The 21,445-nt window shown below is 49.0% G+C and overlaps 1 protein-coding gene across 1 annotated transcript in view; it reads right to left on the bottom strand.

Annotated features, from left to right (window-relative positions):
- ADAMTS2 (ADAM metallopeptidase with thrombospondin type 1 motif 2) overlaps nucleotides 1–21,445 on the bottom strand; it is a 235,876-nt gene that overhangs the window by 46,440 nt on the left and 167,991 nt on the right. Inside the window, exon 6 of the mRNA XM_039252863.1 lies at nucleotides 5,806–5,962. Within this exon, the coding sequence (XP_039108794.1) occupies nucleotides 5,806–5,962 (157 nt within the window). The remainder of the gene's footprint in view (nucleotides 1–5,805; nucleotides 5,963–21,445) is intronic.

Consider the following 21,445-nt stretch of genomic DNA (forward strand, 5'->3'; position numbering starts at 1 on the left):
ATATATATAGAATATATCTCTATTATATTCCATAGGTTTTATTATTTCGCCTTTCATATCTAGATCTGAAACCTATTTAAGATCTAAGACATCCACAAATATGATGTTTGCATATAAAATAGATGCACTTAAGTAGAGACAGAAAAAGGATTTGACAGAATTCCACTGACCCACTTATGATAAAAACTCTCAACACAGAGGTCATCGCAGGAATGAACCTCAAAATAATAAAACACATATATGACAAGCCCACAGCTAACATCATCCTCACCAGTGAAAAACTGAGAGCTTTTCCCCTAAGATCAGGAACAAGACAAGGATGGCCGCTCTCACCACTTTTAGTGAACACAGATTTACAAGTCTTAGCAGAGCAGTTAGGCAAGAAGAAGAAATAAAAGGCATCCAGATTGGAAGGAAGAAGTAAAACGGTCACTATTTGCAGATGATGTGATATTATATATAGAAAGCTCTTAAGGCTCCACCAGAAAAATGTTAGAATTAATGAACAAATTGAGTAAACTTGCAGGATACAAAATCAATATCCCCAAATGAGCTGCATTTCTGTACACTAGCAATAAACTATCAGAAAGAGGAATTAAGAAAACTACCCCATTAACAATTAAATTAAAAAAAAGGAAACACCTAGGGATAAATTTAACCGAGGAGATGAAAGACATGTACATTGAAAATTATAAGACATAGATGAAAGAAATTGAAGATGATATAAATAAATGGAAAGATACTCTGTGTTTATGGATCAGAAGGGTTAATATTGTTAAAATGTCCATGCTCCCCAAAGCTATCTACAGTTTCAATGCAATTCCTATCAAAATTCCAATGGCATTTTTCACAGAAATAGAAAAAAATTCTAGTTTTTAAAGACTTATTTTTAGAAGGAGAGAGAGCATGAGTGGGGGAGAGAGGCAGAGAGAGAAAGAGAGAGAGAATCCCAAGCTCGACATGGGGCTCGATCCCACAAGTCTGGGATCATGACCTGAGCCAAAATCAAGAGTCAGATGCTTACCCAACCAAGCCACCCAGGTGCCCTGAGACAAAAGCAATTCTAAAATTTGTATGGGAACCAAAAAAGATACCAAAGAGCCAACACAATCTTGAGGAGGAACAAGCTGGAGGCATCACGTTCCCTGATTCCAAACTATATTACAAACTATAGTAATCAAAACAGTATGGTATTGGCATAAAAAAAAAACACATAGATGAATGGAACAAAAAAAAAGCCCAGAAATAAACTGACACATATATGGTCCTTTAATTTACAACAGAGAAGCCAAGACTCTGCAGTAAGGAGAGACAGTTTCTTCAGTAAATGCCATTGGGAAAACTGGATGGCCACGTGAAAAAGGATGAAACTAGACTACTATCTTAGAGTATACACAAAAATCAACTAAAATCGTGAAAGATTTGAACATAAGGCCTGAAACCATAAAATTCCTAGAAGAAAACATAGGCAGTGAGATCCCTGACACCTGTCTTGGTGATGATTCCTTCTTGGATTTGATGCCAAAAGCAAAAATAAACATGTGAGACTAATCAAGGTAAAAAAGCTTCTGCACAGCAAAAGAGACTGTCAACAAAATGAAAAAGGCAACCTACAAAATAGGAGACAATATTTATAAAGTATCTATCTTAGAAGGGGTTAATATCCAAAATATATAAGGACTGCAAAACAACTCAACAGCAAAAATAAATAATCCAACTAAAAAATGGGCAGAGGACCTGAAACAACATGTTTCCCAAGAAGACATCCAGATGGCCAACAGGTTCAGGAAATAATGCTCAACATCACTCATCATTAGGGAAATGCAAGTCAAAAACACAATAAGGTATCACTCCATACCTGTTCAGCTGTTAGAATGGCTTGAGTCAAGACTAAGAAATAACAAGGTTGGCGAAGATGTGGAGAAAAGGGACCTCTCAGGCATTGTTGGTGGGTATGTAAATTGGTGCGGCCATCATGTAAAACACTCTGCAGTGTCCTCAGAGAATTTAAACATCCAACTACCTTATGGTTCAGCAATTCTACTTTGGGTATTTGTCTGAAGGAAACACGAACACTAACTCAAGAAGATATCTACACCCCCATGTTCACTTTACTGCCCATGAAGTGTCCATCAATGGATGAATGGATAAAGAATATGTGGTATATACATTCAATGGGATAGTATTCAGCCATGAAAAGGGAACTTCTTCCATTCACAACATGGATGGACCTGGAGGGCATTGAGATAGCAGGCAGAGAAAGACAAATACTCTGATCTCATTTCTACGTGGAATCTTAAAAAACAACAACAACTAAAAAAGCAAAACCTCATAGATACAGAGAACAGATTGGTGGTTGCCAGAGGCAGGGGGTAGAGGGCAGGTAAAATGAGTGAAGGGGCACCTGGGTGGCTGCCAGTTAAACGTCCAACTCTTTTTTTTTTTTATTTTATTTTTTATTTATTTCTAGGAGAGAGAGAGAGAGAGACAGTGTGAGCAGGGGAGGGTCAGAGAGAGAGGGAGACACAGACTCTGAAATAGGCTCCAGGCTCTGAGCTGGCAGTCAGCACAGAGCCTGATGCGGGGCTCGAACCCATGAACCATGAGATCATGACCTAAGCGAAAGTCGGACGCTTAACCGACTAAGCCACCCAGGCGCCCCAACTCTTTTTTTTTTTTAATGTTTTATGTATTTTTGAGAGAGAAACAGAGTGTGAGTGGGGGAGGGGCAGAGAGAGAGGGAGACGCAGAATCTGAAGCAAGAGCCAGGCTCTGAGTTGTCAGCACAGAGCCCAGTGCGGGGCTTGAACCCACGAATCGTGAGATCATGACCTGAGCTTAAGGTGGACGCCTAACCGACTGAGCCACCCAGGTGCCCCAAATGTCCAACTCTTGATCTCGGTTCAGGTCATGATCTCACAGTTTGTGGGACGGAGCCCTGCATCAGGCTTTGTGCTGACAGTGTGGAGCCTTCTTGGGATTCTCTCTCTTTCTCTCTCTCCCTTTGCCCCTCACCCCTGCTCATGTGCACATGCTCTCTCTCTCAAAAATAAATACATAAATTTAAAAAAATACCGATGCAATTTTTTTGCTAGAATAATTGTATCTGGTGTCATTTCCCCCTCCCCACCACAGTACACTTAAGAGTTCATTTTTTTAAAAATGAGTAAAGGGTGTCAAAAGGTACAAACCTCTGGTTATAAGATAAATAAGTTCTGGGGGATCTAATGTCAAGCATGAAAACTATAGTCCATAATGCAGTATTATATATTTGAAAGTTGTTAGGAGAATAGATCTTAAAATTTCTTTTCACAAGAAAAAAATCTTGTAGCAATGTGTGGTGATGATATTAATTAGACCATGGTGGTAATCATTTCACAATTTATACATGCATCACATCATCATATATACCTGAAACTAATATAACGATATATGTCAATGATATCTCAGTGAAACAAATTACATTGTAAAAGGAGGGTATTAAGCTTCATTCCCCCACCCCACCCCCAATTTGGATATTTGACTGACCTGACACCACTTGTTTAAAAAATCCTCTTTCCCCTCCACTTCACAGGACCACCTTCACAATGAGTCAAGCATCCATCCATCGATAAGTTCGATTCTGGACTCTGACTCTCTGTTCTGTTCTAACGATACATTTGTCAACCCTTGCATCAAAATTCGTTCTTTTTAACGACTGTACTTTTGGGAGCACTGAATGCTTTGCTCATCTTCTTCAGTTGTTCTTGACTGCTCCTGGCCCAGTGCATGTCTATGTGAACATTAGAATCAACCTGTCAATATCCTCAAGATATCTGGCTGGGTCTGAGCTTGCTCTGGAGGGCACTCATGTTCTCTTACAGGTCAGTATGGAGAAAACTGAGCTCTTTACAATAGTGAGCCTGCCTATCTATTGGCATGGCATATCCCTTCATTGATTTAGTCTTTTATAACTTCTGTGCATGTGTTTTACAGTATTCTGTAAAATTACAGTTACAGTGTAGGAGGGTGCCCGTTTCTCCACATCCTCGCCAGCATCTAGAGTTCTCTGATTTGCTCATTTTAGCCACTCTGACTGGCGTGAGGTGGTATCTCAGTGTGGTTTTGATTTGTATTTCCCTGATGAGGAGCGATGCTGAGCATCGTTTCATGTGTCTGTTGGCCATCTGGATGTCCTCTTTGGAGAAGCGTCTGTTCATATCTTCTGCCCATTTCTTCACTGGGTTGTTTGTTTTTCGGGCATGTAGTTTGGTGAGTTCCTTATAGATTCTGGATATTAACCCTTTATCTGATATGTCATTTGCAACTATCTTTTCCCATTCTGTTGGTTGCCTATTAATTTTCTGGGTTGTTTCCTTGGCTGTGCAGAAGCTTTTAATCTTGATGAGGTCCCAACAATTTATTTTTGCTCTTGATTCCCTTGCTTTTGGGGATGTGTCAAGTAAGAAGTTGCTGCGGTGGAGGTCAAGGAGGTTGTTTCCTGCTTTCTCCTCTAGTACATCCACAAGTTTTGATATGTCATATTGTCAATATCATTTTGTTAAAAAATATAGTCTAATTTCTACTATTGTTTCTTTTTTGAACCACAGATTATTGATGAGCATGCTGTTTCGTTTTCAAACGCTCATGAATTTTCTTTTTTTTTCTAAATGTTTTATTTATTTCTAGGAGAGAGAGAGACAGCGTGAGCCGGGGAGGGTCAGAGAGAGAGGGAGACACAGACTCTGAAAAAGGCTCCAGGCTCTGAGCTGGCAGTCAGCACAGAGGCCGACGCGGGGCTCGAACCCACGAACCGTGAGATCATGACCTAAGCGAAAGTCGGATGCTTAACCAACTAAGCCACCCAGGCTCCCTGAAATGCTCATAATTTATCAAGTTCTCTTTCTTTTCCAGTGTGGTCAGGGGTCAGGGGACATATTCTGTATAATTTCAGTCTTCTGTATTTTGTTGAGATTTCCCTATGGCCCTGCATAGTCTGCTTTGGTATTTTTTTTTTAATGTTTATTTACTTGAGAGAGAGAGAGAGAGAGAGAGAGAGAGAGCGAGCCAGAGTGTGAGCAGGAGAGGGGCAGAGAGAGAGGGGGACACAGAATCAGAAGCAGGTTCCAGGCTCCGAGCTGTCAGCACAGAGCCCAACTCAGGGCTCAAACTCACAAATTGAGCTGAAGTTGGACACTTAACAGACTGAGCCAGCCAGGCGCCCCTGCTTTGGTATGGTTTTATGTTGCGCTAATCAAGAGTGTGTATTCCTGTTGTCTGGCGTAGTATTCTAGAAATTACTTAGGCCAACTTTCTTTATTCAAGTCTTCTGTATCTTTACCCCTGTTCTTATCTATTGTTCTATCAATTACTGAAAAGAATTTGTTAAAACAAGTATAATTGTAGGCCTTGTCAATTTCTCCTTTTAGATCTGTCACTTTTATATAGTTTGAATTGTTAAGCAAAATTCCTTAACTTCTAAAAGTGGAAAACTTTTCAAAAACAATTTTTTTTAATGGGAGGAAGCAAACAACTCTGGGACTCCGCCTTGGATTCTGTCTGTTCTTTGGATGCCAGCTCCAGGCTCTGCCCATTTCACCACCTCTGACTTTTGCTGTCCCACCAGGAGAGAGTCCAGTTACCTGGGGGAAATGGCAGAGGCCGTGATGGTTTTCGATGAGCCTGAGGGTCACCAGCACTTATGCCACCCCTCAGCGGTCAAGGGGGCCTTAGCCTCTCCCCGCCTGACACCCTTCCCAGCCAGGACCATGGCTGGCTCATGCCCAGCCTCCCTCCTTTCTGTGACCCTGCACAGGTGAGGCTCACCTTGCATGCCCGAGGGCCCGAAGTCCTGCCGTGTGAGGAAGATGGCGTGATCATGGTACTCATCGTGACCCGTGTCTGGCTTCTGCTGAAGATAAGCCCAGCGGCAGACGTTTTCCAGGCTCTGAGAGGGGTTCCCAATCTCAATGAGGCTCATGGACTGCAGGGGTGGGAGAGACGGAAGGGAGGGGAAGAGAGGGCTTAGCGTCTGGTGGACCGAATGGGAGCTGAGCAGGCTGTTAGTGCTCACAGAAGCCCTCTGTTGGGGACCTGGTCCAGGTGACACCGAGCCCAGCTCCTCCTGGGGACCCACCTCCCACTTGGCTCCATTCTTCTGAGTGGAGGGAAGGCTCCTCGGTCACACACACCTGCGAGAGTTTTCACACAAAACCACTGCCTGGTTTTCAGGTGAGTTGTGGAGGCAAAACTCTGAGGCCGTCAGAGGCCTCACACGGTCCATTCCGTCTATGCCATTGCTAGGGGTCCCTGTGGGTGTCTTAGGCACTTACTCTGTGCGGGCCCTGGGCAGGAGGAAATGCACTGTGGACCTCATGCTGAAGAGCTCATAGTGCTGGCAGGGTCCGGGGCGGGGGTGGGGGGTGGGGGGTGGGGAGACAGAACTCCCAGCAGGTGTGCAAGCCCAGAGGAGGGGAAGGGAACCCTATGCATTCCCTGTCTGAAGGTATCACAGAAAACAACACACACACAGAGCGGAGGAGAGAAACTGCAGAGATCTAGCAAAGGAGCCACATAAAGAGCAGGGACAGAGCGCAGAGCGCAGAGCGATCATTCCCTCAGGGACCATGGAGCAGAAGCCGCCAGGAAAGCATGCCCCATTTGGGATCATGGCACACACCAGAGAGCGTCGTGGCAGAGAGAGCCGGGAGCCTTGAAGCCCGCTCTGCACCGTGGCGTTGGCATTCGCTCTCTGGTTCGGTCCTCACAACCACCCCAAGAGGCAGGAAGCTGAGGCTCAGAGAGGTCAAGTAATTTGTCCTTAGTCACATGGCTAGGAAGCCTAAAACCAAAGCCCATATTCAAGCCCCTGTCCTAAACCACCGTCCCAAGCAAAACATACACTGTGCTGTCACCAAAGCAAGGCTCCTACATGCAACATGCTTCCCTTTTTTCTCTGCTGTCCTCACACCAGGCAGTGAGTATGTAAGCTCCTCTCACCTTAAACTCCCACCACAGAATGGTTCTGTCCAACCAGAGTCCTTAGCATGTACTTCTCTCTCTCTCTCGAATATTTATTTTCATTTTTGAGAGAGAGATTGAGAATGAGTGGCGGAGGGGCTGAGAGAGAGAGAGACAGAGGATCTGAAGCAGCTCTGTGCTGACAGCAGAGATCCTGATGTGGGTTTCGAGCCCACAAACTGTGAGATCATGACTTGAGGCGAAGTTGGACTCTTAATCAACTGAGCCACACAGACCCCCCCCTTTTTTTTTTATTAGAGAGAGAGAGCGTGCAAGTGCATGAATGGTGGGGAGGGGCAGAGGGGAAGAGAGAGAGAGAGAGAGAGAGAAAGAATCTTAAGCAGGCTCCACGCTGAGCTTGGAGCCCGGTATGAGGCTCGATCCCACAACCCTGGGATCATAACCTGAGCCAAAAATCAAGAGTTGGATGCTCAACCGACTTGAGCCCCGCTTCTTCTCTTTAAGGATCCATCTGTCTGTAAAGTAGAGTTCTGCATTCCTTAGTAGACATGTGTGCAGGTGGTCTATTTCTTCCTGGTCACTGCCAGGGTTATTTATCCAAGTCAGTGGCTTACAAGATGGCACACCAGTTCCCAAGTCCCAAGTGCAGAGCACCTGGGAGCTAAGTGTGCTGGTTATAAGAAGACATAATGAGTCCTGATGAAGTAAAGTCACAGACTGGAATGAGAGGTCTGGTGACCAGGACCTGCAGGACACAGGCACAGAGATGGCCAGCCCAGAGGAAGGTGCAGCAGCGGGAGGGAGGGAGAGCCCACCTGGCCAGTGAGCTGTGAGCAAAAGTGACCTGTGTCTCTTCTTGGTCAGAGCGTTCAGTTGCCCACGTGAGACCCCGCAGAGATCTCTCCTTGCTGGCATGTAATAAGCAACAATGTCGAGATGGTGGCTGCTCTGTCACCCAGGCCCCAAGTGACAGTGACACGAGAGTCCTCTACCAACTCCCACTGAACACCCAACCAGAGCAAGAAATAAAGATCTGCTGTTGCAAGCCCGCAGCATGGTCCTGGCCGCCCTGACTGACAGAGGAGGTGCAGAGAGGCTGTGGCATCTGTGTCCCATCCATCTGAGCCTGATGCCTGCAGGTCAGCCGGAGTCCTTGCCAAGCGGTAGCCACCTCCAGAAAACCTTGAGAGGTCACAGCTCTGAAGGACTTCCGGGGAGAGGATCTCCTTTCTAGAGAATGAGCTTTGGGTGGGAGGAGAAAGAAAAGACCCCCATGGGTGAATTTAATTTGGGTCCCTGTGCTTATAGCCACTGAGCTTAAGATTGCCAGCCGGATCCAAATCCCAGGGAGATCACAAGGCCACGAGAGACCATTTGATCCAGGATGGCCACAAAGCTGCCACTACAGGTTGCCACAATGCAACCCCGACCCCCACCCCCACCCCCCACAGCACAGTTCAGCAGCCTTGTTGGGCCACCTCCAATGGAAGGGGCTTCATTTCCTCCAGGACAGTGTCTTCCAACCCATGTGTCAGGAGGCTAATCCCCACGATTGGCTGGCCTGTCCGGGTCCTGAGGGTTCCACTGGTTGGGATAATTCTTGTCTGGTTCCCTTTGCCCCCGTGGGCTGCTGTTACATTTGCCCATACTCGTCTGACAACAGCAGCATGGTCCCCCTTTCGTAAAACATCCCCTCTGTCCATCTGAGTCTGACCCCAGGTTCGGCGGTGAGGGACTGGCTAATCCCAGCACCACGATGGTGCGGAAGAACACATAACCAAAGTAGGCCAACGCACTGGAAGGGGAGTCTGGAGCTGCTGGTGCCCCCTGCCACCACGGGAGGAGACTTCACCTGGGAACGAAGCCAACACAGAGCCTGGGCTGCAGAAAGGTCAACTCCCTGTGTCCTCACACAACCACCTGGCTCACCTAGGCCTGAGGCCAGCCTGCTGTGGATCTGTTTGTCATCTGCCACTACATAAGGGGTTATTCCAAAATGTTATGGTCTGAAAAGCCTCAGACATTTATTCTCTTGTGATTTCCATGGGTCAGAAATCCAAAAGCAACACTAGGTGGGTACTCTGGCTCAAGGTCTCTCCAGAGATTGCTGGGCAAGCTGAGGCTGGGGCTGTGGTCTCATCTGAAGGCTCCCCTGGGGGAGGACCAGCTCCCATGTTTGCTCATGTGGCTGCTGGCAGGAACAAGGGCTACTGCCATACCACAGAGAAGTCACCTACTGCAGCTTGCTTCCTCCAGCATAAGTGACCCAAGAGGTGGCAAGATGGTGCACATCCAAGGCAGGAACCATGGTCTTTTTTAAGTTTTTATTTTATTTTATTAAAAAATTTTTTAATGCTTTTATTTATTTCTGGGAGAGAGACAGCATGAGCAGGGGAGGGTCAGAGAGAGGGATACATAAAATCTGAAACAAGCTCCAGGCTCTGAGCTAGCTGTCAGCACAGAGCCCGACGTGGGGCTTGAACCCACGAACCGTGAGATCATGACCTGAGCCGAAATCAGACGCTTAACCGACCGAGCCACCCAGGTGCCCCTAAGTTTTTATTTTAGAGAGAGAGAGAGAGAGAGAGAGAGAGAGCACTTGCGAGTGGGGAAGAGGGACAGATGGAGAGAGAGAGACTCTTAAGCAGGCTCCATGCTCAGCACGGAACCTGATTGATGCGGGGCTGGATCCCACGACACTGGGATCATTACTGAGCCAAAATCAAGAGCTCGATGCTCCACTGACAGAGCCAGACACCCCTGGAATCTTGGTCCTGCCCATGCTTGAGGGGAAGGTACTATGCCAGGGAGTGAATACCAAGAGGTGGGGTCACCAGGGGCCAGCCTAGAGGCTGCTTGTCACAGAGGTGCGTATCATTTATGTGTGTCAGGAAACTTGTCCCTTGAAAGTCAACTTGAGTTGTGTTATTGCCACATCCTACTGAGAGTCCTGAGCAATGCACTTCTCCCTTGGGGGAACCACGGGAACCTCAGTCAAGGGCAGTGGCTGGCAGATGAAAGCCAGGGGCTGGTCTCCAGGACAGCTGGTGTGCCTGACACCAGTGGGAGAAGAGCTCTGGCCACATTTTTGAGCAAGGGTCAAAATCCAGCCAGAAAGAAGCTCATTTCAGGGCCAGAAAGCAGGAAAAAAGTCCACAGGGTCAGGGACAGAATGAAAGGCAGGAGCTGGGCTTGAAAGAGGTTGAGAAAAAGCAGGTTGGGGGAAGAAAGAAAGGCCAGAGTGCTCAGGAGGCGGGCTTGTGGGAAGTGCTGAGAGAGTGTTCCAGTCCCCAAATACCTACAGGGGAAAGGCAGGCGATGTAAATCAATGAGGCAGGTTGGTTGTAAGAAAAACAAGTCCATCATTTGTTTTGACAGTTTAGAAGGCACAAGAATATACAGGAATACTTCCTCCCCAACATAAAAAAAGTGGGGGTTGAGGGGTGCCTGGGTGGCTCAGTTGGTTGGGTGTCCAACTCTTGATTTTGGCTCAGGTCATGATCTTGCAGTTCATGAGTTTGAGCTCCGCATCAGGCTCTGTACTGATAGTGTGGAGCCTGCTTGAGATTTTGCCTCTCTACCCTCCTGCTCTCTCTCTTTCTCCCCCTCTCAAAAATAAATAAACATTAACAAAAAAAAAAAAAAAGAAAAAGAAAAAGAAAATGGGGGTTTACAAGTTGTGGACTGTAGCAAAGCAGAGTCCATGCATGGTGGACAGGGTGACGGCATTCAGCGCCCGGCTACCACTGGTATGCAGAAACTGGTGCCTGGAGCTGCCACATTGGATTTCTCAGGGCCAGTCTTTAAATCTGAAATTTACAAAGTAATTCTAGCTCATAGTAAACGTTGACTTAAATTAACATGAATTATATGGACCAAAAAAAGCCCCCCACCTCCCCCAGGTCACCAGGTTGAGAGCACTGAAGTAGAGGACCTCATGCAGACAGCCCCCTTCCAATATGTCCTTCTCAGCTGGACCTGACACTGGCACCTCCTTCCTCCCAGAGATGCCTACAGTTCAGCCCAGGCTCCCAGCCCCTCTGGCAGCCAGAGTGATTTCGCTGCTGCAGCAGGATAATTTATTGAAATATTGATTTGTGTTTTGTTCTTGCCTTGTCTTTGCCCATTTCAAGAAGGCAGCCTGCCACCTGCGCTCTACAGCCCCATGGGGGTTTGTGCTGCAGGGTCCAGAGCAGGAGTTGTCTGGGATGCCCCCCTCCCCACTCAGCTTTTGGGTTCTGAGGAGACTCTCCAAGGAGAGGGGCAGAGAGAAGGGCTGGGAAGGGCTGTCCCAGGATGCAGTGGTCCTGGGGGAGGCAGATCTCAGAAACCAAGGGCCATGTGCTCTGAGTCCAGATGGGACTCAGAGATGGAGGAGAAGGGTGACATCAGCATTGGGGTGCCCAAGATGCACATCCTGTTTCTCTGACCACGTCCCAACTTTCTCTAGGTTCTGGCCCATTTATGATGGGCACAAAAGAACCCAGGACTGGGATCCTCATCCTTACTGGGTCTGGAGCATTCAGGGGTTGTGGGTACCCAGGGCCAGCCTGTGACCTGATACCAGGCCCCACACTGTGGTAGGCACAGGGTCTCTGGGTGGTTGAGGAGGGAGGGGACATGGGAGAGGGAGGGTGTGGGAAGGAGCTGGTGCTGTATCAGCAGAGTCAGGATCACGGGGTAGGAGATGAGGAAGAGGGGTGGGGGCGGGCAGGAGGGGGAGGAGGAGGCTTCTAGCTTCAGGTGGAAGGTGGCCAGGAGGCCCACAGGGAGGCTTGAGGAGAAGTCTATGAGCTTGGGGTCCACGGTGCCTGGGGACGCAGTCCAGGGACTGCTTGCTTAGTATAAGCTTGGCAGTTTGGCTTTGAGGAGCTCTCCCAATTATCCGGGTGCAGCCCCTGGGGGATCAGCCCAAGTGCTCTGCCCACCCATGACAAAGGCTGGCCCAGGGAACCGAGTGAGGCCAGAGGGGCAGAGGCTCAAAAGGCTTGGACACGGGCGGAAGCAGGTTTTCCTGGAGAAACCCTGGAAGCAAGCTCCCATGAGCCCCTGCTTCCTGTACCTGCTAGCTTCAACCTTTCCTCCACCTGCTCCTCCCACAGCCTGAGGGACTCCTAACAGAGTCATCCAAGTAGAGGGCCCAGGAGAGGGGTCTGGGCCAGCCCAGGTGAGTCACGTGGGCTCTGGTGGCTCCTCCTGCGCAACCCCACCCCCACCTCTGCCATCCAGCCACATCTGCGCAGACCTCTGATGGGTCCCACTCTCCAAGTCACCACCACCTGTCCTGTCTTTTGCCGTAGCCCTCATGGCCCATGCACCGTGACCCTCCTCCGAGCGAAGAGAGGAAACATCTATTTCTCCTATTTGTATCCCCTCCCAAAGTGCCAGAGAGAGGTACAGGGTCGCCTGTTTCAATTAAGAAAGATTCTCACACCTGCGTTCCAGCCAGCCCTCAAGGCCCCTGATCATCTCGGCTGCCTGCTCGTCTCTGCGGGGGTTTCTCTAGGAAAACTGTTTGTACGACCCTCCTAGTTCCCACCTGTGCTGGGATGGGGACCAGGTGTGAGCCCTGCTAGGGGGTGGCCACAGCACCAGCCGAGGACCTCACAGATGGGATGGTCGTCCCCCAGAGGGAGCCGTGGACACCAGCTGTACAGAGCGAGTCGCAGTGGAGTGGTGGTCATGCCGTTTGCACCGTGGAAGGGGCATTTCTGCACCCCCAGGCTGGGTGGTAGCTCCTGGTTTACAGGGATCGTCTAATTTAAGCTGTACAATCGCCCGAAGGTATGTTTTTCGGAGATGGAATCACATCAGAGACAACCGAAGTGAACAGCCCCCAAGTCCTGCTCCACAAGAAGTATCTGTGGGTCTGGAAGCCCCTCTGCAATCGGAAGTGTTTTCTCTTCCTGCGCAGTGAGGAGCGGGAGGCGGGAAAGGAAGGGCAGAGCCCAGACGTGACCACCAGGTGGCGCTGCTGCCACAAGAACGGCCTCAAGTGTGCGCCGGCCGGCAGGCAGGACCCCGCCCACCTGCCCCCACCCCCAACCCTTCCACGCTGGGGCTGCAGCTCTGAGCCCAGGCAGGCACAGGGCAAAGGGGGACTTTGAAGGCCAGAGACAACCTCTGCGATCCCACCCTAAATACGCCAATTAAGACCTGTTCAAAAGTTCTGTTCCAATCACTGCTCTCTGACATTTCCATTGTTTGCCCTTGAATGAGCTGAATTATTTATGCTCTTGCCTCCTTCAGTCAAGAACACAGGAGGGAAACTGGACCAGTAGCCTGGAGGCTGGTCTCCTAGGAATCATAGCGCCAAGGGGCGGCTATAGGGGTGCCGCCACATGTCAGAGAGCCCCACAGACCCCAAACCCATCCAGCAGCTCACCAGGGCACGGGCAGGTGACAGGTGGGGCTCACCTGGATAGCATGAGAGTCCTGGGGTAGGAGACCTACTCGTCTCTCATCTGCTTGTGTTCTTGAACAAGTTTCCTCACCGTGCTAGGCTCCCCATCCGCAGAATGGGTACAACAGTACAGAGCCAGGAGCACAGGGGCTCTGTGACTGATGATCAGCACCTACAGATGTTCCTTGTCCTTGCTGCTGTGGTGGCAGTGATGATAAAGATGAGGTATGCTGCCAGTCCCCTGGGGAGCCAGCCCACCTTTAGGGGCTGCCTGTAGCTCCCTGTGTTCCGGGGTATCTGGCTTCACCCCACCAAAGCCTTCCCAACTGCCCCGGACAGCGTGCCCAGGGCCCAGACCTGCAGAAGGGCAGACCTTGACCTTGGCACTGCTGACATTGTGGGTCAAATACTTCTCTGTCGCAGAGGCTGTCATGTATGCTGTAGGATGCCGAACAGCATCCCAGCTTATACCTGCTAGATGCCACAGGCATCCCTCTGGAGGGGGCAAAATCGCCCTCTGTGGGGAACAAGGGTTATGGGGGAGCACCCGAGGGGAGCACGAGGCAAGGAGCCTGGGGCTTGCACTCCCCAGCCAGTGCCGTAACATCACGGCCCCCTCAGAGCAAAGGAGGCCGCCAGCCTCCTGGAGCCATCATCCTCACTGTCAGGTGAGGGTGGCGATGCAACTGTCCCAACACATGGTGATGCATGTGTTGTGAGGGCAAAGTGACCCAGGAGTCACCCAAGGAGCTTCAGCCAGGGCATGACCCCAAGGGGGCGCTGCGGGGGGGGGGTGGTAACTGGCACAAATGCCCTGTTACAGCTGCCCCGTTGCTAGTATGTGCTCATCTTACTGGGGACGCTGAGGCTCAGTGATAGCAAATAACTTGCGGCAGGTCCCACAAGGATTGCCAGGGCCAGAATTAACGCCACATCCTCTGAAGCTGGGAATCTTCTCCCCCACAGCTCCAGGGTACAAGGTGGTGTGCTGTGCCCAGAGCCCATTGTGACAGGCATCTCGGATGCACAACAGGCCTGAGGATGGAAGGCGAGCCCCTGATTTTTCTGCTCGGGGCTCCCATATCATTAAGACATATTCCAGACATCTGGGAAGCTATTTCCAGAGAAAGTCAAATTGCCAGCATGGGATTCTCAGCAGGCACCTTCCCAGGCTCAGCCATGGCAGGCCCTGGAGGGACAGGGTGCAGCCCAGGAGGTAACCAGGATGATGAGGTTGGGGAACAGGACCCAGACTCTGGGGAGACTGGAGACTGTCCCCAAGGTGCTCCCAATCCCCTATGCCGCCCCTCACACCCATAGGGCAGTTGAGGTCTAGCACAGGTGAGTGATGCCCACAGACATCACAGTCAGAATTCCTTAGACCCTTTGCCTCCAACGCTGAAAAATTCCTCTGTGTGCTCTGCGCTTGGTCTTGACTTGGCCTCTCATGACAAGATACCTTATGTTCTTCTCTGATTGTCCCTAAGTCTCTGATTTCCATTTGCTTTTGATTTCCATCATCCGAGGAAATATTTAAAATGAGAACAGTTCAGTAGCTCTGGTGCCTTCTCAAAAAAATCAATTGAAAAGCCAGTTGCTATGCAACCCTCAAGTGTTGCTCCTGTTCTGCTCCCTGGCTGATGGCATATTGTATAAAATAAGATAATCTCTTTTCTTCTGTCTTCCTTTCTTTTCTTTTTTTTAAGAAATGGAGGAAAAAATGTTGTTTTAGGAAAAACTTGAGATAACTCAGAAGCCTCTCCTCAGCCGGAAGATAAACAATATGTCATACGTGTAAGTGCTACCGATTTGATCCCCTCTGGAGCCTGGTGGGGACCCGAGGACAGGCTCCGGGGAGCTGGTCTGTTTCCATCACGATTTGGAATGAATAACAGGATCTGAATACCTGGGCCACTTTCTGCCCCCGCCAAGAGAACCCTCAAGAGATCTTGGGGACACAGCTCAGTCCCCTTTCCTCACAGGAGTCCCAGCTACAGTCCTCTTGGTTTCATGATGCTTAAATTCCTTCCAGGAATGGGGGGCTCCCTCCTTGATAGGAACACGTGAGTTCCGTAAAGAGCAGCTCATCAGGACGCATCTGCACTGTGCAAGCAAGCCCCGTCTCCAGAAGCCTGTCCGGTGCCTGCCTGAACAAGCCGAGCCTGCTCCCTCCGACAGGAACGCTGGGCTTCTTGTTCCTCAGACCCCAGCCAGGCAGTCAGTTGCCCCGCCACTCCATCTGGGGCCACCCCCCGCCCCCCGCTCTATTTCCTTCAAGGTGCTCCCCACCCAGAAAAGACCTTGTTTCCTTGTGACTTCCTGGGGAGCTCACGCTCCGTTCGTGTGACCTGCTCCTAAGACGTCCCCGCAGAGACCTGCAAACAGGGCCCTGCTCCCGGTGGCTGTGCAAAGTGGGGGCTGTGACTAGTGGACACATGCTGTCAACCGTCCACGATGAGATGAGTGCCAAAAGGGGAAACCTGTCCAGCAGTTTGATGGTGTGGTTTTATGGGAACAGGATTTAATGATACAAAGCCTGGGCTGGTAGTTTTGTATATCTTGGTTTTGTTCCGTTTTCTTTGCTAAGAATTCCTTTTAAACGTATTTTCCAGGACGACTGGTCAGCGATGGGCCCTCGGGGCTGAGGTGATCTGTGTGTCCAGCTCAGCAACCTCAGCCCTGAAGCTACTCTTCACAGATGGTCGCTTTCCTGCACTGTCAGGTGGCTCCGCGTCGGCGGGCCGTTGCTCCCAAGTCCTAGGCCGACGATGACCGTGCTCACTGACATCACTAGAGCCCAGAGCTAAGCTCGCTGCCCATCCCTGGGCTCCAGACCTCTGTGCCCAGGGCAGCACACCCCGTTCCAGCAACGCTGGACCAACAGGTGGGGCCTGCACTCGGTCCCTTCCCGTCAGAGCATCCGCGCAGCGCCAGCAGGGCCCTCCTGACCCTCCTGAGCCCCTACAGGCACGTCTGCCGTGTGTCCTCCTTCAGGAGACCGAGAGCCACACCCTGGAAGCCCTCACACTCCAGCAACCTGCCCAAGGGGGACCGAGCATCAGTCAGGCCCCAAAACCTTCTGGAATCCCCCAGGACACACTGGCCCCGCAGGCGATAGCCCTCCCCAGAGACCTGCACCACAGCCTCAGGGGCCCGACCTGGGCTTCGGGGGGACAGGCAGGGTGGGGTAGAAGGTGGGCAGAGTGTGAGTGAGCTTGGCAACAGGAGGCCGGTCAGCCCAGCTGGATCCCAAGGGACCAGCACTGGGGCAGGGAGCATGCTGCCCCTCTTGGCCAGGCTGGGGGGACAGGGGACGGGCACAGCCTGCGGTGGCCTCTATTCTGGGCCCTCTGACGTCATCAGCTGCTGAGCCCTCGGCTGGGGTGCAGTGGGCGCTCTCTGGGTTTAGTTCTGAAAGCGTGCAACCTACTCCAGATTCCAGATTCTCCCTTCCAATTCCTAACTCCTTCTCAGCAGGAAGTCTCGGTGGCTGGGGTCCCCTCCTGGTTTCTGCTGTGCCAGTCCTGGTCTCCCCAAAGCTGCCCTACTGCCCACGTGAGCTCCAGCCATGCACCTTGCTGGTTGTGGCCTCCAGGCACCTCCCCATGCATCCCTGGGAAAAGCCTGACAGTGGCTCCGTGCCCCTCCCCTTGCTCCCCACTCTGTCTCTGGAAGACTCAGGGTGTGGGGGGGTACCCACATGGCCCTGGCCATGAGGGAGGTGCCTGCGCTCCTGGGGGATTTGGCCTCACCTGAAGGTAAGGTGGCAGCCTGCGTTCTAGCCCAGATGGTTTGCTCAGAGGGTCCCTAGCCATGCGACTGGCAGAGCCCCTGGGCCCACCCACAGGACAGGGAAGGCGGTGACCCTGAGGGCGGAAGAACCACTCCCTCCCCAACTGTCCCCAAGCCTCCATGGAGCTGAGGTGCCAAGCGAAAGCAAGAAGTCCTTTCAGTGTCCTCCTATAGACCAGGAATAAAATGTTGGACACAGCAGAGCCCTGTGGCATGCCACTGGGGACCCTACTTGGGTAGGCTCCATTCAGCAGGATTACTTGGATTCTGCCCTTTTTAAGTACTTTTTAAAATATGTAAACTATCTTTTCATAATTAAAAAATGCACTATTATGTTTATAAAAGAGAGAGGCTTATCATGATAAATTTAAAAAATTCGGTAAAATACAAAGAGGAAAGTAAAAATCCATGGCCTACTGCCCAGAGAGAAATATTAGTCCCCTTTGATGTGTTCTTTCCAGTCCCTTCTGTACAGACATCTGTACACAAAATTAAGATCATACTGTAAGTTGGGGCGCCTGGTGGCTCAGTCGGTTAAGCATCAGACTCTTGCTTTCGGCTCAGGTCATGATCTCACGGTTCATGAGATGGAGCCCCACATGGGCTCTGTGCTGACAGCTCGGAGCCTGCTTGGGATTCTCTCCCCTCCCCCCTGCTTCTGCCCCTCTCCCCTGCTCTCTTTCGCTCTCTCTCCCTCTCAAAATACATAGAAAACATTAAAAAACAACTTAATAAATATGGTAAGTTATGTTCCATTTTCAAACAGCAAACAAAGGTAACTTTATGCTGTTAACTGTTCCCCAGTGCTCTTTAACATGCTTTGAAAGTGGGGTTTACAGGGCGCCTGGGTGGCTCAGTCGGTTAAGCGTCTGACTTCGACTCAGGTCATGATCTGACCTGAGTTGGTGAGTTTGAGTCCCGCGTTGGGCTCTGTCCTAACAGCTAAGAGCCTGGAGACTGCTTCAGATTCTCTCTCTCTCTCTCTCTCTCTCTCTCTCTGCCCCTCCCCGGCCATGTTCTTTCTCTCTCAAAAATAAATGAACATTAAAAACATTTAAAAAAAAATAAAGTGGGATTTATTAGCAGCCTAATATTCTTTTTTTTTTTTTTTTTACAAATAGTTTATTGTCAAATTAGTTTCTACATAACACTCAGTGCTCATCCCCAAAGTGCCCTCCTTCATGCCCATCCCCCCCTCCCCCCCACATCCATCAGTCCTCAGTTTTTGTCAGCATTCAAGAGTCTCTCATGGTTTGCCTCTCTCCCTTTCCCCCACCATTTCCCCCCTTCTTCTCCCCCTTGTTCCTCCATCAAGCTCCTCCTAATCCTCCTATACGTGCAAACATATGGTATTGTCCTTCTCTGCCTGACTTATTTCGCTCAGCATAACACCCTCAAGGTCCATCCATGTGGCTACACATGGCCAGATTTCATTGTTTCTCATTGCCATGTAGTATTCCATGGTATAGATAAACCACATCTTCTTGATCCATTCGTCTGTTGATGGACACTTAGGCTCTTTCCATGTTTTAGCTATTGTGGAGAGTGCTTAGCAGCCTAATATTCTACCACACAGACGTATTACAGTTTATTTACTTGGACCCCTGTTAGTGGACAGTTCAGATTTTCCCCAGTTGTTCACACTTAGAAATAAGGCCATAGCCTTTGTCTTCTTCCTAAAACTTTGTCCACAGCTCTGATAACTGCTTTGGGATAGAGTCATAGAAAGGAACAAAGGGGGGCGAACATGAGGACCTTTTTTTTTTAAATTTTTTAAATTTATTTCTGAGAGAGAGGGAGACAGTGTGATCAGGGGAGGGTCAGAGAGGGAGACACAGAATCTGAAACAGGCTCCAGGCTCTGAGCTAGCTGTCAGCACAGAGTCTGACGCTGGGCTCGAACCCACGAATCACGAGATCATAACCTGAGCTGAAGTCGGACACTTAACCGACTGAGCCACCCAGGCACCCCCATGAGAACCTTTTTAAGGGCAGTGGTGAGTACTGTCACATTTCCTTCTAGAACGTTTATACTCATACAAGGGAAATGCTTCACCCACCTAAACCAGCAGTTAAATCTTTCTTTCTAATCTAAGCACAGGCAATCCTTTGAAAATGGTAAATTGTAGGGCGCCTGGGCGGCATAATCAGTTGAGCATCTGACTCTTGGTTTCAGCTCAGGTCACGATCTCACAGTTCATGGGCTCAAGCCCCGAATCAGGCTCTGTGCTGGCAGCGTGGGGCCTGCTTGGGATCCTCTTTCTCTCCCTCTCTCTCTGCCCCTTCCCTGCTCATGTTCTCTCTCTCTGTCTCTATTTCTCTCTCTCAATATAAATAAATAAACTTAAAAAAATAAAAATGGTAAATTGTATTCTTTATTTGATTAAGAGTATGGTTAAATATTTTTTCCTTCTTTTTTTTTTTGCCCATTTGTATTTTTCTTCTGTGACTGTTTGTACCCACTGCCAGTTCTGTTTCTCCTATGATTTGTAAGAGCTCTTCATATATTAGGATACACTGCCATATTGCCCAGTGCTTTACATGCTTGTGCTCTGTCTTGTAATTGTTTCTGGACCAAAGTTTTATATTTCAAGTATTCAAATATATCTACCTTCCTTTTCACAATTCCTTTTATTGTACTTACGCGTAGGGAGCCGTTGACAACCAATATTTTCTTCTTGATTTTTGTGGTTTAAATGGTTGAATGTTCCATTTGCCTGTATTTATCATATGTTATATTTAATGTACTATACATGAAATTTGTATTTGTCATATGTTTATTTATAGCCCTCAATAACTGCTTCACTTATATTTATCACATGTTAAGTTAAATATATGAAGTGTTTTCAGAGCTACAAAGTTTATTCGATTGATCTGTCAATGCTTACGCAAATACAATATGATTTTCACTTTACAAGATGTTTGAAGTAAATATCTCTTTATTTGCTTAGCTTTTGAGGCTTTCCCAGTCACCTTCTTTGTTTTTAATGTTTATTTATTTTGAGAGAGAGGGAGAGAGTCCCAAGCAGGCTCTGCACTGTCAGAGGCTCGATCCCATGAACCATGTGATCATGACCTGAGCTGATAATCGAGTAGGATGTTCAACCGACTGAACCACCCAGGCGCCTCTCCTAGCCAGTCTTGACTGGCTTCTAAGGCTTCCAGATTAATCTTAGAATCATTTCACCAAATTTCCTTCACCAAATTTCCTTTATTAATCTGGGAAAAATCAATATCTCTACTCTACCCAGTAGAGTAGTTCTTATCCTGTAAGAACACCATATGTCTCTGCCTTTATTTTTATTTCTCTCCTATCATTAACAATGTGCAATTTTGGGGGCACCTGGGTGGCGCAGTTGATTAAGCCTCCGACTTTGGCTCAGGTCATGATCTCACGGTTCATGGGTCTGAGTCCCGCATCAGGTTCTCTGCACTGAGCGGGTGGAGCCTGCTTGGGATTCTCTCTCTCTCTCCCCGCCCCCTCTCTGTGCCTCCCCTTCTTGTGCTCACTCTCTTTCCCTCTCTCAAATAAACTTTAAAAACAAAACAATGGTGCAATTTACTTCCTGTATGTCCTATATCTATCTTGTTAGCACCAGGCCAGAAATTTTATACTTTTGGTTACTTTTGTAAAGGGAACTTTTCTTTCCCTGTTACACCTACTATTAGGGCATTGTGGGTTTGCGCAGAAATTCATGATCTTTATAGAATTACTTTATCGCTGGCCATGTCACCAGACTTCTTTAATTAACTCTAAAAGCTTTACAGAGGATCCTTCTGGGTTTTCCAGGATCATAATCATCAGCGAACAATGAACATTTCATCAGTTCTTTTCCAACATTGGCTCCATGTACCAAGACATTATCTAGAATTTCCAGAACCTCGGTAACAAAGCGACCTTCTGGTCACCACTTCTACTGTCATCACCGCCTCAATGAGGGCACCATTTCCCAAAGTGAGTTCTGTGGAATGTTGACCCACACGAGGAGACGGGTTCCACTGAGAGATAGGTTTGCGAAACTATGGGTATGGATCCCTTTCTTGAGATTCCCAGCGCACCTTTCCGTCGTCAAGTCTCTGACAAATTCTTAGACAAGCCCTTCCTCCCAGATTCACTGCACCTATGAGACCCCTCTCTTTCCCTGTGTAAATGTCTAGGAGCATCCTACGAATTAGCTATGCAGTACGCTCTTAGGGACATGTGCTTCTTTTCTCCACCTTAAATAAAATTTTGGTTGTCATGTTACCATCTGTTACTAGTTGTCACAGATTTTTGAATACCAGGAGGTGC

Source organism: Hyaena hyaena, unplaced genomic scaffold (assembly GCF_003009895.1).
Source record: "Hyaena hyaena isolate Hyena2069 unplaced genomic scaffold, ASM300989v1 scaffold_428, whole genome shotgun sequence".
Classification (NCBI taxonomy): Eukaryota; Metazoa; Chordata; class Mammalia; order Carnivora; family Hyaenidae; genus Hyaena; species Hyaena hyaena.